Raw genomic sequence first — 14,530 nt, 5'->3', positions numbered from 1 at the left:
CTAATAAAAACACCATAATTACATAAAAATAAAGTTAGTATTAAAGGCAGTATCATCATTTTTTATAAAACATTATGACTATTCTAATTTAATTGTAGAGCTTTTCTCATCATTTCTTTTGGAGAAACAATATTGCAATCATATATGGCTGACCATGAAAATTCTTTGTTTTGATCAGTACTTCCCAGTTCTGCCATGCCAAAAACAATTGCATGCAAAAGGACTGAGGCAGCCACACTGTTGAAATGCATGGTGAATACTACAAGAAAGGAAGTTGTGTTGCAATTATGTTCTGTTTGCATTAGCTGTTGATGGTAGCTCAAAATTCAATATGAGTTCTGTAAAATTTTTGCTTTTTTTTGTTTCATACTGTGATAGAAATCATAGGCAAATATGCCTATCATTATTGTCAGTGTTGAAATCCACTGATAAATCAGGGGAAGGAATTCTTAATGTATTGCACAATGATTTTCCTTGGAAGTGTGTACCTTGGGTAAACTGTATTGTCTTTTATTGGGATGGTGCAAATACCATGGTGGACAGGGTAAAGGTTGCTGCTTTTTGTGCTTTCATTAGAAAAGTTCAGCCTTCTGCACTTCTGCAAATATGTTCTTCCCATTTTCTTCACATAATTGTTCAAAATGCCTCAAGTCAGTTCTTGGAATTAAGGTGAACAGCTTTTGATTCATATGTATAACTTCCTTCAAAAAAAGCTCAACACATAAAAATTCTCTCAAATTTTCTCAAATTGTGGTTAGAATTTAATTTCACAATATTTTGAAACATGTGAGCACTGATTGGTTATGCCTTTTCATTCTGTTAACAGGATAATCAAACAGTTTCAGGCTTTAGACTATTTCAAGTGTCCACTTCACAATTTTCTCTCTTCAGTTATACTTTTCTTATGCAAAGAGCTCTCCAAATGTATGTTCTTAATAAGAAACTTCTTGCTCTTTTCACAGATTTAGTTGTAATAAGATTTGTTAAACTTACAGCTTTTAAGGCTGATGTTAATGAGGCATATGTCTTTAATCATTATTAAAGAAAAAACCATGAAGATTTTGATTTGGTAACTGCTGCTAAGACTATAAGTGTATGTTCTAAAAAAGAAACCTACAGCTTCACAGATAAGTCAGTTTTATTCCAATGTGATGGGATGTTTCAATGCAGGCTGTGACTATTACTTAAGAAAATGCCCACTAACATTAATTTTCTGAAATGTGCAGAAATAGTAGTTGTTTTTTGACAAGGAAGATTTCATTTTCTTCTGTTCAGTATATTGTTTTATTGGTCAAAAAATTGTTTGTTAATGATGATCAATTGGAAATTGAATTTGGGGTTCAAAGTTTCACTGATTTTGTTGAAAATGTCCTTGCTACTTCTCGAATTGATGTAGAATGGCTTAAGATTACAATATAAAAGTGTGTTATATAAATTTGGAGAGCTCATCAAAGTAATGTTGTCTATTTTATTAGTACCTCCTAGCAATGTGGTAACTGAATGAAATATAACATTGTACTGAAGAATCTATCTCAGTTTATCCACCGACATATTGAATACATTTCTTGTGAAGAAAGTGCAATTATGTATTCTTACTTGTAGCCAGTAGCTAAGCTCTGCACCTGATGCCATAATCTATATCACAACAGCTCCTCCTAGCTGCCATGCACAACAGTTTTCAATGACCTAAGATCTCCATCTTCAGCATTTTATTCTGACTTGGACCGAAATGGCTTAGTAGGCTTTTCTTCAACATCTGGTATAAATAAATCGTTTTTTATTACAGTGCTATCATCTTAACATATTAATGGTGAACAGCTTTTGATTCATTTGTATAATTTCCTTCAAAAAAAGCTCAACACTTAAAAATTCTTTCAAATTTTCCCAACTTATGGTTTATCCCTTCTCATTCTATTAACAGGATAATCAAACAGTTTCAGGCTTTAGACTATTTCAAGTGTCCACTTCATAGTCTTTTAACTTTAAAGTGTAGGTAAGAAATTGTGCATATAAACTTTGTTATCTGCTCTTCAGTTATACTTTTCTTATGCAAGGAGCTCTCCAAATGCATGTTCTTAACAGGAAACTTAGCCAAAATACAGTGCTATTATTTTAAATAACGCACAAGATCGTACAGAAGTCCTTGCTTCTCTGTCAAGTGGCCTGATCACATAAATGATATACTTGATGGCATTTGCATACTTGTAGCTTTTAAACCACACTCTCGCCAACTATATGTTGCTTAAGTACTTGAAAAGTGTCTGTGAAATAATCTATTAATTTCTACTCATGTTTTGTATATGCCTTTGAATTTGGAATGTTTTGTGTTTTCTCAGAATAATTTCACTATTTCAATTAAACTAAATAGACTTCAGTATATGTAAGCTGAGAAGACATTCTACTAACTGAAAATTTATCTCGTATTTTATTTGTATATTATCAACACAGGTATCTGGAACTCTCACTCAACAACAAATATTTTCTGCCAATAAGGAGTAGAAAGATAATAGTTATTAAAATTATTGCTGCGTTACTGTAAATTTATTGCTGTATTCTGGTTCATGAATCTTTTGCCATTACTACCAACTGAAAACCTTAATTATTAATAAATTTCAATATGATCAAAGTAATCAATAGCTAAAAATTTAAGAAGCATCATTAGCTTCAAAAATACTGCAGTAAAAATTCACTAACAGGAAAAAAGCCTTTGCACTTGTTGAGGGAAAATAAAATAAACTTCAGATTTTCTTATAATATGGGAGGACTTTTCTTTTTCCCCATAAAATGAATATCTAGTGTTATATTTTGCCAAAATTTACACAGATTACAAGAAAGTTACAAAATTGAGGTACATACTTTTGTGGTTACTGCTAATATTAGGTACCATAATTGTATATTCAATAAAGCTAAATTCATGCTGCATGTTATGCGATTACATGATCATGATATGCATGTATTATAAATAAAAAGGGAGCATATTTAATAGTTTATCTGCTTTTCTGTTTTATAGAGCTTAAATGAACAAAAATTTGTACTACATTGGCCAAAATGTGGTGGCCTGATATTTTTGTGTGATATGAAATAGCAGACAATAATCCTGGATTTTTAAATAAAATTTCTATTGAAAAAAGCTGTTGTTTCATTTTCGAACCAATAGATGCAACTTTTAAAAAGAATTTGTTTTTTTAGGACAGAAAAGTTTCAAACAAGTAACATAAATTTGATACCCTTTCACACAATGCAACTATCGTCAAAATTTTGATTGCTAAGAAAAGTGTTAATTTCTATTAATCATCATCTTGCCTAGTCCCCCCCCCCACAATTTGGCAAGTTGAGAACTACTTTCTGTTCCCTATATTTAATCCTACACTAAAAATCTAGATTTTGACAGCATTTCAACAGATGATTTCTGTAAAAGCATTCAGAAGCTCAATAAACATACCAAGAGTTATACAGAAGAGAGTGTTATACAAAATGCAAGTAGAAATTTTAACAGCAATAAAATTTTTCTCTCCCCCTTCCCCCTTTTTTTTAATGAATTAAGTTCCAAAACTTTGTAGATGCATTATGTACAAGATGGCTAGGAAATCATCTCATATTCAAACTAATACAATTTTTTGCTGAATGGTATTGTTGTATACTAATTTTGTGATAATAATCACCATCTGTTCTTATATAATGATTCTTTTAAAGAAAATTTATATTTTTTGTTCCCTTTTTAATCTAGTATGTGAATGAAGTTGTGATAGGAGCTCCATATGCTGTTACAAAAGATCTCATGGAACATTTTAAGGTATTAAAAGTAATCCTTACAATTTAATAGGATTTTTTTAACTAATTTGAATAGATATTAAAATAGTAAAAAGATGCTAATTTTGCAGACCTTTCATAATTACTAATAAATATATTATGAGCTATAAATTTGCTTAAAACATGAATTAACTTTAATGTCATATTTTGAGTTCGAGATTTTGAGTTGAAATTTGAAAGGTACATTAAAGATCTTATGCTTTGCTAAATGGCAACACCGAGAACTGGCTGTTTTGTGAGATCATATGGAAGATAAATTAAAGACCTTATATTTTAATAATAGCTATACATACTAAATTAAATGGGTAAGAAAATCCATAGCAGTATATCTGGAGCTGACACTACACTTTTTTCTGTGTTGTGCAAACTGTACAATTCCTAAATTCTGCCATTTCCTAAATTTGAAAATTTTTGTTGCTCTGGAGAGCAGAATTTAAGGGCGACAACTTTTTTATTTATTACCCTTATGATACATTATGTCAAGCTCTGAAACCAGCCTTGAGCATAACATAGCATAAGATCTAAACATCTTGGAAAGATTATGTAAAAACCTAGTGACCTAGTGAATGGCTTATATATGAATATTTTATTAAATTAATTTTTACTGTTATGTATACATAAATAAATCTTCTCATTGTATTTTATTTTTTATTTTTACTGAAATTATTGAAATTCTGCATGAATGGTTAAAATTGCAGCAAATTTTGTATGTTCTTTTAGCCACATTACCCTTGGTTTTATTAGTTGTGAAATAATGAAAAGTCTAATTCCTGATTGTAACAAGGGATTGCTATATTAAATTAATTAGAAAAACATGGAGTTATTAGAGAGATGTTCATTAGTGACGTGCTTGATGTACTCTCATTATTATATTTAAATTTTGAAAAAAATAAATAAGAATTTAAAGGGTGTAATAAAATTGAAAGCAGAAATTCTAACATCTCGGTAAACATTTTACTAAAATCATGTAATACAGTGCTCATACTCATATTCTAATGAATCTTTCATTTCCTCCCATTTATGATGTGTTTTGATTTCATGTGCATCATTAAGGTCTTCCTGTTTTAGCATTATTGGTTTTTATCTATAGTATATGCTTTCAGATGTATGAATTTGACTTTTCAATAAATACTCTCTTTCTCTCTCTCCTCTTCCTATATCAGGTAGATTTAGTGTGCCATGGTCAAACGCCTGTGATGCCTGATGATAGTGGAGCTGATCCTTATGAAGTAACATTTTTAATTTTCATATCTGATCACATTATACTTCTGATTTTTCAAAAGTTTAAATTTCTTACATATTAAATCTGTTGCATAGGAACCAAAAAGGCAGGGTAAATTCAAGCAATTAGATAGCTTCAATGATGTTACAACTCAAAAAATTGTTGAACGAATTATACAGCAGAGGTAAGTATTTAACTATTTTGTTAGACTTATTGTGTGTTTTCTTTTTAAAATAATTACGAGTTCCTGAAATATAATTAATTTTAAAAATTTGAAGAATATTCTTTTACACTTAAAAGTTATGTTTTATAAATTACTTAATAATTCATTAGATTTAAAAAAATAAATGTTAAAACACTTTTACGTAGCATACACTAATGGTGTGAATTTGGCTAGTTTTATTTCAAAGAATTTAATTGAAATTTTTAGTTTCAAGATATGTCATAATGAATCTTAATGTATCAAGAACTCAATTGAAAAAACAAAAAAATGACGTTTTCAGTGTTTTAGCAGACGCTTGCTTGTGTGACATCTATGTATCAAATCAGAAGTATGGTGCAAGAGGCTGCATTGGCTTCAGACACAGAACTTGAGGCCATGACATGTGAGCAGAATCCTTTACCACTAGAGCAAAAGACCCTTTTGTGCTAGATTCAAGAATTCTGACTCTTTCAAATTTGCAAGCATTGAGTGACACCATGAACGCATTCAGAGATTTTATCAAATAACAGGAAGAAATTAATGATTTTTATAAAATTAATTGCAAACAATAATAATAGAGCTTAAACAGAATTCAGGTATAAACAATTTCTTCTTAGGGTGCAATAAATATCAGCAACTGCCAAAATCACTTGCAGGGTAAATTCACAGTTCATCTAAGTCTCATGGTTGAATAATAGCTAACACAGTAACAACAACTCTGCGCTCTTTCAACTGTATTTATGTAAGACATAAGCTTCCAGAAAACTCAAGAAAGTTATGTTGAGTTAAAAGCATTTCACTATTTTTCACTATTTATTCAGCTATTTTTACACTCTAAACATTACTATTGTCAGATTAGCAAGTTCATTTTAGAAACAAGCACACATATAAAAAATAAATGTGGCCACAAATATGAAACAAATAGTTAAATAAATAAATAATTAACAATGCAGTAAAAAGAATTTAAATATTTACAGATACAAGGTATGTTCCTTAAACTACCCTGGTTAATTAAAAAAACCAAACAATAAATTTAAAAAGTGGAAGAATAATGTTTAGAATGACATCTCAACTCTTATTAAAGCCAGTTTCTACTGGTTATTTTGTTATTTGTATATGCAAACACAGAAGTCATTTTCATTTACTGAGAAGGCACTGTACAAAAAAATTTGCTTTGAGATGGAACAATGTTGTAATATTAAATTTTGTTACAAATTAGGTAAATTTGCTACCAAAGTTAAAGATGATTCGAACAGTATATGGTCATGAATCATTATCAAAAACACAAGTGTATGAGTGGTACAACTACTTTAAGTGTGGGCACAAAAGCATTGAAGGGAAGCCAAAAATAGGGCAACCTTCAACTTAAAAGAGTGAGGAAAATGTGGAGGCAATTCATTTTGTGGTTTAAGTTGACAGATGTGAATCAGCTCAACAATTTTTAGACATGCTTTGGCTAAGCAAATAAAGCTGTAGATGAATTTTAATTAAAAATCTGAGTGCTTGATTTGTGCCACTGAATTTGACAGAACTACAAAAAGGAGACATAAAAGTTTGCTATGAAGTTTAATGGCTTCTGCAAGATAGAATAACAATTTCTTAAAGTGTATCATAGTGGAAGATGAGATGTGGTGTCTACAACACAGCCCAGAAACAAAAAGACAAAGTGCACAGTGGAAAGGACAGTCTTCTCCTATATCAAAAAAAAAAAAAAAAAAAAAAAGCATTGATATCAAAATCAAAGACTAAGACCATGCTGATTGGATTTTTTGACTACAGAGGACGTATTCACGATGAATTTGTTCCTGAAAATCAATTTGTTAATCAGTATTTTTACTAGAAGGTGCTTTTTTGATTAAGAAACAGAATAAAGTGAGTTAGGAAAGAACTTTTTAATTCACAATTTTTTTTTTCCTTATATGATAATGCTTTTTCCCATACAACATTGTCTGCATAACAGTATCCTGCTAAACATTCAGTTGCAGTGATAAATCACCATGTTCTCCTGACTTTTCGCCAGCTGATTTTTTTTTTTCTTATTTCCAAAACTTAAGATGGCCATGAAAGGATAGAGATTTGGAAACGTCTCAGATGTTAAATCAAATGTTATGCATATTTTGCAAACAGTTAATTCCATTACCTATAAACAGTGTTTCAGTTGCTTGAAGAAACATTGGAAAAATTATATAGACCCCCTCTGGCTTATTATTTTGAAGGATCTAAATTTATTTGAAGATCAGTAGTCGCTTTCCTTATTTATAAGAAATTGTCTGGTTACTTAATGGGTGCACTTTAGATATGCATATAACATACAGATGTAACACTATATACAAATTAGTAACATTGCAAATACCTATAAATGGTTATTATGTACTGTATAACTTGATATGTTTTCAAAGTACAGGCAGCTGCATGTATATAATACTATAAAATTTAAGTAGTGTGCACATAAAAAGAAATCAAAATTCACCTCTAATTTTATCCTTTTTCTACATTAGTGTGAAGAATTTTTGGAGGAATGTTTTTAATGTCAAGCCACAGTTTACAGATATTATGAAACTTGCATTTAAATTCAGTGTGTAAAAAGTATTGAAAGCCTTCCACAATGAGATATGCTCAGTAAAAAGCATGGTCCATAATCATCTCATTAAAAAGATTTGTCAATTTACAGGCATTGAATACAGAAATGTGAATGTTATTTTCCACCTCGGCTAAAAACTAGAACCTCTGTTATTTCAGCTTCTTAATTGATTTAATGGTTTATTATATAATGCATTATGAACATTTGACTGACCATCCATATAGTTACATAAGGAAAACTTCCTTTTTCATTTGAAGAAATTTATATAGAAATTGAATTGAAATTTATATATTATTATTATAAATTGAATATAAATTGAATTGAGGTTAGGTTATTTAATTACGGCAAAGCCTCGAGGGCTATCTGCCTAAGGGGAGGGATGCCTTCGTGGAGGACTTTCTAAGGGAAATACTCATATACACGTTACGCATGGGAAAAACCACGAAAACACCCATACAGCCAGCCCGTTCATGGGATTCGAACCACGGACCAAACTACCAGGGTTCAGCGACTTTACCGCTCGGCCACTGGTGGGCTTTAAATTAATTGAAATTTATATTTTATTATTATAAATTGTTATTGAAATTTATATAGATATTAGCTATTTACTTTTAGAAATATGTATAAAAAAGCTTGTTTTATGAAAATGTAATATTAATAATTTTGGTAAAATGTTTTAATGACGAACCCTTTTAAAAGGCGAAAATATGAAATTGACAATAAATATGTGTTAGATTTATCTTTTTTATATTATCTGTATTTTTCATAGGAAAACGTAATTTTTCAAAAATAAAAGTCTTTATTTCATTAATAAATTCTTTAAATAGTGAGAAAATATGCAGTTCTAAATATGTATCATGAGCATACATGCATATATTTTTTCCCAATTATATGTGTAAAATAGTAATACTTTTAAAAAGAATAATAAGGTTTCGAAAAAAATTGGATTTAATGTTTTTTAATTAAATGCCTTTCAAATTTAATTTTATGAGAGCCTAATTTTTTATTACCAATGATTTTCATGCACTTTAGGTTAGAATATGAGAAGCGAAATCGTCTGAAAGAAGCTAAAGAAATTGCTATGTTGGATGCACTGCGGAAAGCATGATATCAGTGAGTGGATATTCTATCATCACTGGAATGCATCCTGGCTGTTACACTGATTATCACGTTTTATTCAGAATGTTCTAGGAGTTATTTCTAGAATCTTGAAACTTTTTCAAATTATGATAAATAGGAAATATATCATGTAGTTTTATAAAATTTTACTACTTAACAATTAACCACACATATTTTAATATAATTTATAGAGCACATATGTAAGTTTTTAAAACTTATTTATTGTAAATATGAAAAAAAATTATATTTAAATAATACATGTGATCAGTTACTTTTCTGTAATGGTAACAAATTAAGGCATGGTTGTTACTTGTAAATCAAGAAGCTTGTAATTGCACAATTACACAACAAAATTAAATAAGCATTAACCTTTTCAGAGGTGCAAGTTAAAACATGAATATTTATGTTTCAAGTATAATTATGTAATTTGTTTCAGAGAATAGTTTTGTCACTAAGCAGTTATTTATAAGCATAGAGTTTATAGATTATAGATGAAATTAAAACAAATTATATTCTGTGATTTGGTTTATTTAATGCATTTTTAAGCTTTTCGTGCAGGAAAAAATGAAATGCATTAAGGAGAAAAAGAGTATAATCAAAATTATGTGTCTCTAAAAAAGTAAACAATTACGTTAAAAAAAATCTTTAAAAATTTGACAAACTAACTGTCAAAGAAAAATAATTCATAGTTAAAGTCTCAAAGATTGCACTATGTACACAAAACGTTGGTGTGTTGAACTGGTATGCACTTGAGCTTCTTGATTTAATAAATGCTCCAAATTTTGCTAACATATTGCATAACATTTATGTAAATTTATAATTAAAAGTTATGTGCTGCTATAAAATTTAAAGAATTAAACTTTTTTATTCCTATTTTTGATCTTGGTTGTTGTTGCTGTGGCAAGCTTTTAATCAATTTAATTTATATTATCTTATGAATATATTTATTTATACATATATATATTTAAACATAGTTCAGTTTTATAACATATTTTAAGTATTTATGATTTTTTATTTATTTAATTTGCAGAGATTATAAATTTATTTTATTACATACAAATTATTTACAGTTCTTAAGAAATAAGAATCTTTAACATATTAGAAGTCAATTAATATAGTCATATTAGAAAATCTATTAATCTGCTATTAATATTGCAAATATTATTTTATGTTATTTAAAATAAAATTTTCTTTTTCTTATTAATATAAAAGTTGATTGGGTGATTTGATGCAAGATATGTGCTATAAGCAACTTGCTTTATCTGCATTTCCGAAACACTCAGTATTACATGTTTGGCGTATGTGCCAAAGCAAAATATTTGATAATGAAATTATAGCAAAATCATAGATTTAGACATTTATGTCAAATTTAAAATGGTATAGTGTATTCTGTATATGTAAGTAGAGCTGAAAAAAAAAGAGCATAATCATAATATGAAAAGTAATTATAAAATAGTAAAATTTCTTATGCAGTATTTTAAAAACATGCAGAAACCTTCATCAGAAACTTGAATAATTCTCACTTCTTATTCAGGATTCAAAAATAATTTTTAAAAGTTTAATAATTAACAAATACTAAGTTTCATATTATAAACAGTATAGTTCTGTAGACTGTTATTGCATTATTCCTTGCGAAGAAATTTATTGAAAATAGTAATTATAAATTTAAGCTATTTAGGAACCTTTGTTTTGTAAAGCTAATCAAAATTATAGAAGTATTCTGTCTTATGGGTGGGGAAAAAATTGAGTGATGATTTCATTTCACTTCTCCATTGTTTAAAAAATAATAGTTTACACAATTGAAATTATGCTTGAGTATATTTGCATGTTTTCTACATGCATATTCAGTGAATAGTTATTTTTTTATTCTTTCTTTTCCTTTAATAAATAGCTTCAAAGTAGTTATATGTACCTTCGAACTGCCTTAACAATTTTTGAAATTAAAAAATATTAAGGTAGTGTACAAATATAAAATATGCTCAAAAGTAGGGGTTGGATCATAAAAGCGACCTTAGCTCATATTTGTTTATATTGTTTACATGATATCATTACTGTATAGCTTTATATCTGTTATATAATTTTACTGCTATATTCTTTGCTTCTGCATTATTAAGAATGCGGTTTTAATATGTGATTATATTTTATGCCAATGTAACAAATGTACTAGTCATTGAAAATTTTAGTTATTTCATGATATGTTTGTACTTAATTTGTGGAACAAATCATTATATTCATTATATTTTTATATATAAATTATTTAGAAAGAATCATTTTTATTAGAAATCTGTTTAATGTTTTTAATCTTGTCTAAAAAGAAAAAATTCAGTACATGTCATACAATGAATTTTAATGAATTTCACTGCATGAATATGTTGCATTGTCTTTTTTGTTAAACTTCTGAGAAAATTTTTTGCTTGTATATTGATTTATTTATTTTTCTTTTTCTGAGATTTGCTTTTCCTTGATTATATATTTTATAATGTTATCATTAATTGTAATATGTCTAATATAATTTTCATTTAGGAGTGAAATATGAAAAATAATATTTCAGGTTGCATTTGTAAATATGTGATAATATTTAAAATGTCAGGACTGAAACCCATGCATGGCATTTCATTTGCCTTCAAGCTGTCTGTACCTATACTGCACTTATGATTGATCTGTGTTACTCAGAGATAGTCATGGGTAAAAAAAAAAAAAAAAAAAAAAAAAAAAAAACTTCATTAAGTTTATTGTTGAACTCCTACATTGGATTTTTGTCTGTTTCAGTCCATTAATATGTGGTAATATATAGTACTTTTTTATCTTTTGAGAAAAAAGAAAAAAAAAAAAGAATTATAATAGAACTGTAATTATGATAAGGCTTTTTCTTACATTATGTTGTCAGTGCCTGTATTGCATTTATTATTAAAGAACTACTATTCAAAAATGAAAATGCAGAATAACTATTAAAGAAAAGTCTAAGGTAACTTTATTAATCGCATTTCCTCAAAACTCAGCTGGAATCTGTTATACGAATATTAAATTGGAAGTGAAACACAGCAATATAAAATTTTAATTTCAAAATTTAGCCTCAGCTTAACATAGATTTTTTTTTTTTTTCCCTTCTGAAGAAGGACCTGTGTCTGATTGTCATCAAAATGACTATTCGGAATCTACACCAAATTAAAGTTGCTATTTTGTCTAATCTTTATAAAGTATTCCTCATTCTAATGGGCACAAATACTACAAAAATATCTATTTTATGATCCATTTCACTAAAATTCTTGTAATGTCATTCATTTGTAACTCTACATTGTAGCATATAATATTTGATATTATGTTTATGGTTTGAAATTATTCTATAAATACTGTTTTGCATACTTTTAAAATACTCTTTATTAGTACATTAATGTGTAGCAAAATAAGCATTTATTTAATTGTTATATTAAGGGGAAATGTTATATTTATGTAATAAACAAAGCATTTTATATTTTCAACTTTATTTATTAACCATTTTTATAGCACTTAGTTAAAATTGAGAGATTTTATGTAGTTAGTGTTCATCTGTGTAAAATATATTGCACTTACCTGTAAATTAGATATTTTTTAACTAGTCAGACTATTTTCCTAATTTGTTGTAATTCATGTATAAATTATTTGAAATTTTAAACAAATTGCAAACTACTAAATGTATTTTATAATTTATATAAACTTCTAATAGATTTACGTTCTTTAAATATCTTTCTTTTTCATTAATTGCAAACTTTGTCATTAATGTTTCAAAATAGCAAAGTAAAATTGTTATATTTATATTCCTTCTTTTTTACTGATTTTCAGTTTGTTAAAAAAAAGAAAACAAATTATTTTTCTAGTATTTCAAATTATCAAAAGTTTTGCTAAAGCACTTAATTTGCACTTCCGCTTCAGAATATTTTTTACATAAATACTTTTGAATACAAATTTTCAGTAAATACTCTTTTTTAAATTCAAATGCTTTTCCAAACTTGTATTCAATTTAAAAACTAAAAATAAAGTAATACAAAATAATACTCATTTGATTGAAATTTTAAAAATATTCCATATTTATGGATTCCATAGTAGTAATGGAATATTCCATAGTACTAATGGAATGTGAACTCAAATGTGTTTGTTAACATTTTCTTTAAGTTTTTTTGTGCATTCGTGTTCTTTTAAAACTTTAAACAAGGGGTATCAAACTGATGGCCTCCAAAGCAATTTTATATAGCCCACAAATTTATTTCAGTTATGTGTTTGTCTCAAAATGATGTTACAAAGATTTCGAAATTTAATAATTTGAAATTCGAGTTTATATTATTTTCATTTACATTAAAAATGAGCATGAGCAGTGTACCAGAAAATCAATGAAAGTAGTTAATTAATTTACGATGTGATATAAATCTTATTCAAAGATTTCAAGATACAGATTTCATTAACTTTTATTCCTATTTGTCAAAAAATAAATAAACTCAGTTATGAAATTTTGCACTTTTGTTTTAGAATACATTTTTATGTGAACATTATAAATTTTCATATTTGAACATTTATAAGAAAAGAACCCAATTGACTAATAAAGATAATTTCCAATAATTTCTCTCCAAGGCTACAAGTTTTATCAGAAACTAATACTATCAAGTATCAAGTTGTAGTAAGAAATAAAGAGTTTAAAATTATTTGTATACAAACATGTGTTTTTATTTAAGGGCTGAAAAGAAAAATTTAATAAATAAGAAAAGGAAATCAGGTAGTTTGTCTTTGTGGAGTCTATAGTTTTGTCCCACTTGTAAAATTTTCTCTGAAAACTTAGAAAGTTTTTATAATTTGTTTATTTTTAGTTTAAATTTAAATAAATAATTTATGGTTAATTAAACATGCTAGATTTATTAGAAAGGAATGTCAGTCTAAGAACTTCATATTTAGCTGTTAGTATGTTTAAATTAAAAAGCATAACCAATAAATATCTCTTGCCAAGTTCCAAACTTTAGATTTCAGGTAAAAAATAAATAGAATTTTTTTTTAATATCTTTTGTAATATTATCAATATTGTTTATGTCACGTTTTCATAAACATTTAGTGAGCGAAATTTAAAATTTATATAAAATATTTTTAATTCTATTAATAAAGTTTTTCATATTGTAAAAAAGAAAAGAAAAAAAAAGTCTGACCTCTCAGTTGTTTTCAGATTGTGCATGTGACCCACATGCAGTTTGAGTTTCTCATTTAAACTAATTTTAATATATATATAAAATTTTTTAAGCTGTTTCATTAAAGATACCTCACTTTACATTTTTAATTATCTACTTTTTAATACAACTTTTTGATTAAAAATATTTTTATAACTTATGCTTGGGAAATATGAGTTTATAAAATGTGTGAAATACTACCGGTATGATTAAATACCCTATGTTCTTAAACTTCATGCATTTTATAAATGATATTTAGGAATATATGGCTCATATTTGCAGTGTCAATTATGAAAACTTAATGTCAATTATGAAAATTTAATGTAGTTAGTTCTTTTTCCCCAGTATAAAGTACAGCTGGTTGGTTTCATTCAGTTAACTGCAGATGTGTGTTTCAACTGATGCCCTAATTG

The 14,530-nt window shown here is 27.4% G+C and overlaps 1 protein-coding gene across 1 annotated transcript in view; it reads left to right on the top strand.

Annotated features, from left to right (window-relative positions):
* The window catches only part of Pect (phosphoethanolamine cytidylyltransferase), a 94,256-nt gene extending 80,582 nt beyond the window's left edge, over window positions 1-13,674 (top strand). The window contains exons 13-16 of the mRNA XM_035358379.2: window positions 3,728-3,793; window positions 4,974-5,039; window positions 5,128-5,216; window positions 8,848-13,674. Of these exons, the coding sequence (XP_035214270.1) occupies window positions 3,728-3,793; window positions 4,974-5,039; window positions 5,128-5,216; window positions 8,848-8,923 (297 nt within the window). The 3' untranslated portion in view covers window positions 8,924-13,674. The remainder of the gene's footprint in view (window positions 1-3,727; window positions 3,794-4,973; window positions 5,040-5,127; window positions 5,217-8,847) is intronic.
* The last annotated feature ends 856 nt before the right edge of the window (window positions 13,675-14,530 follow it).

Source organism: Stegodyphus dumicola, chromosome 3 (assembly GCF_044657685.1).
Source record: "Stegodyphus dumicola isolate Sdum_Otavi_A_Nest chromosome 3, ASM4465768v1".
In the NCBI taxonomy this organism is placed as follows: Eukaryota; Metazoa; Arthropoda; class Arachnida; order Araneae; family Eresidae; genus Stegodyphus; species Stegodyphus dumicola.
The sequence above is the reverse complement of the archived record's forward strand: the minus strand, read 5'-3'. Positions and strand labels throughout refer to the sequence as shown.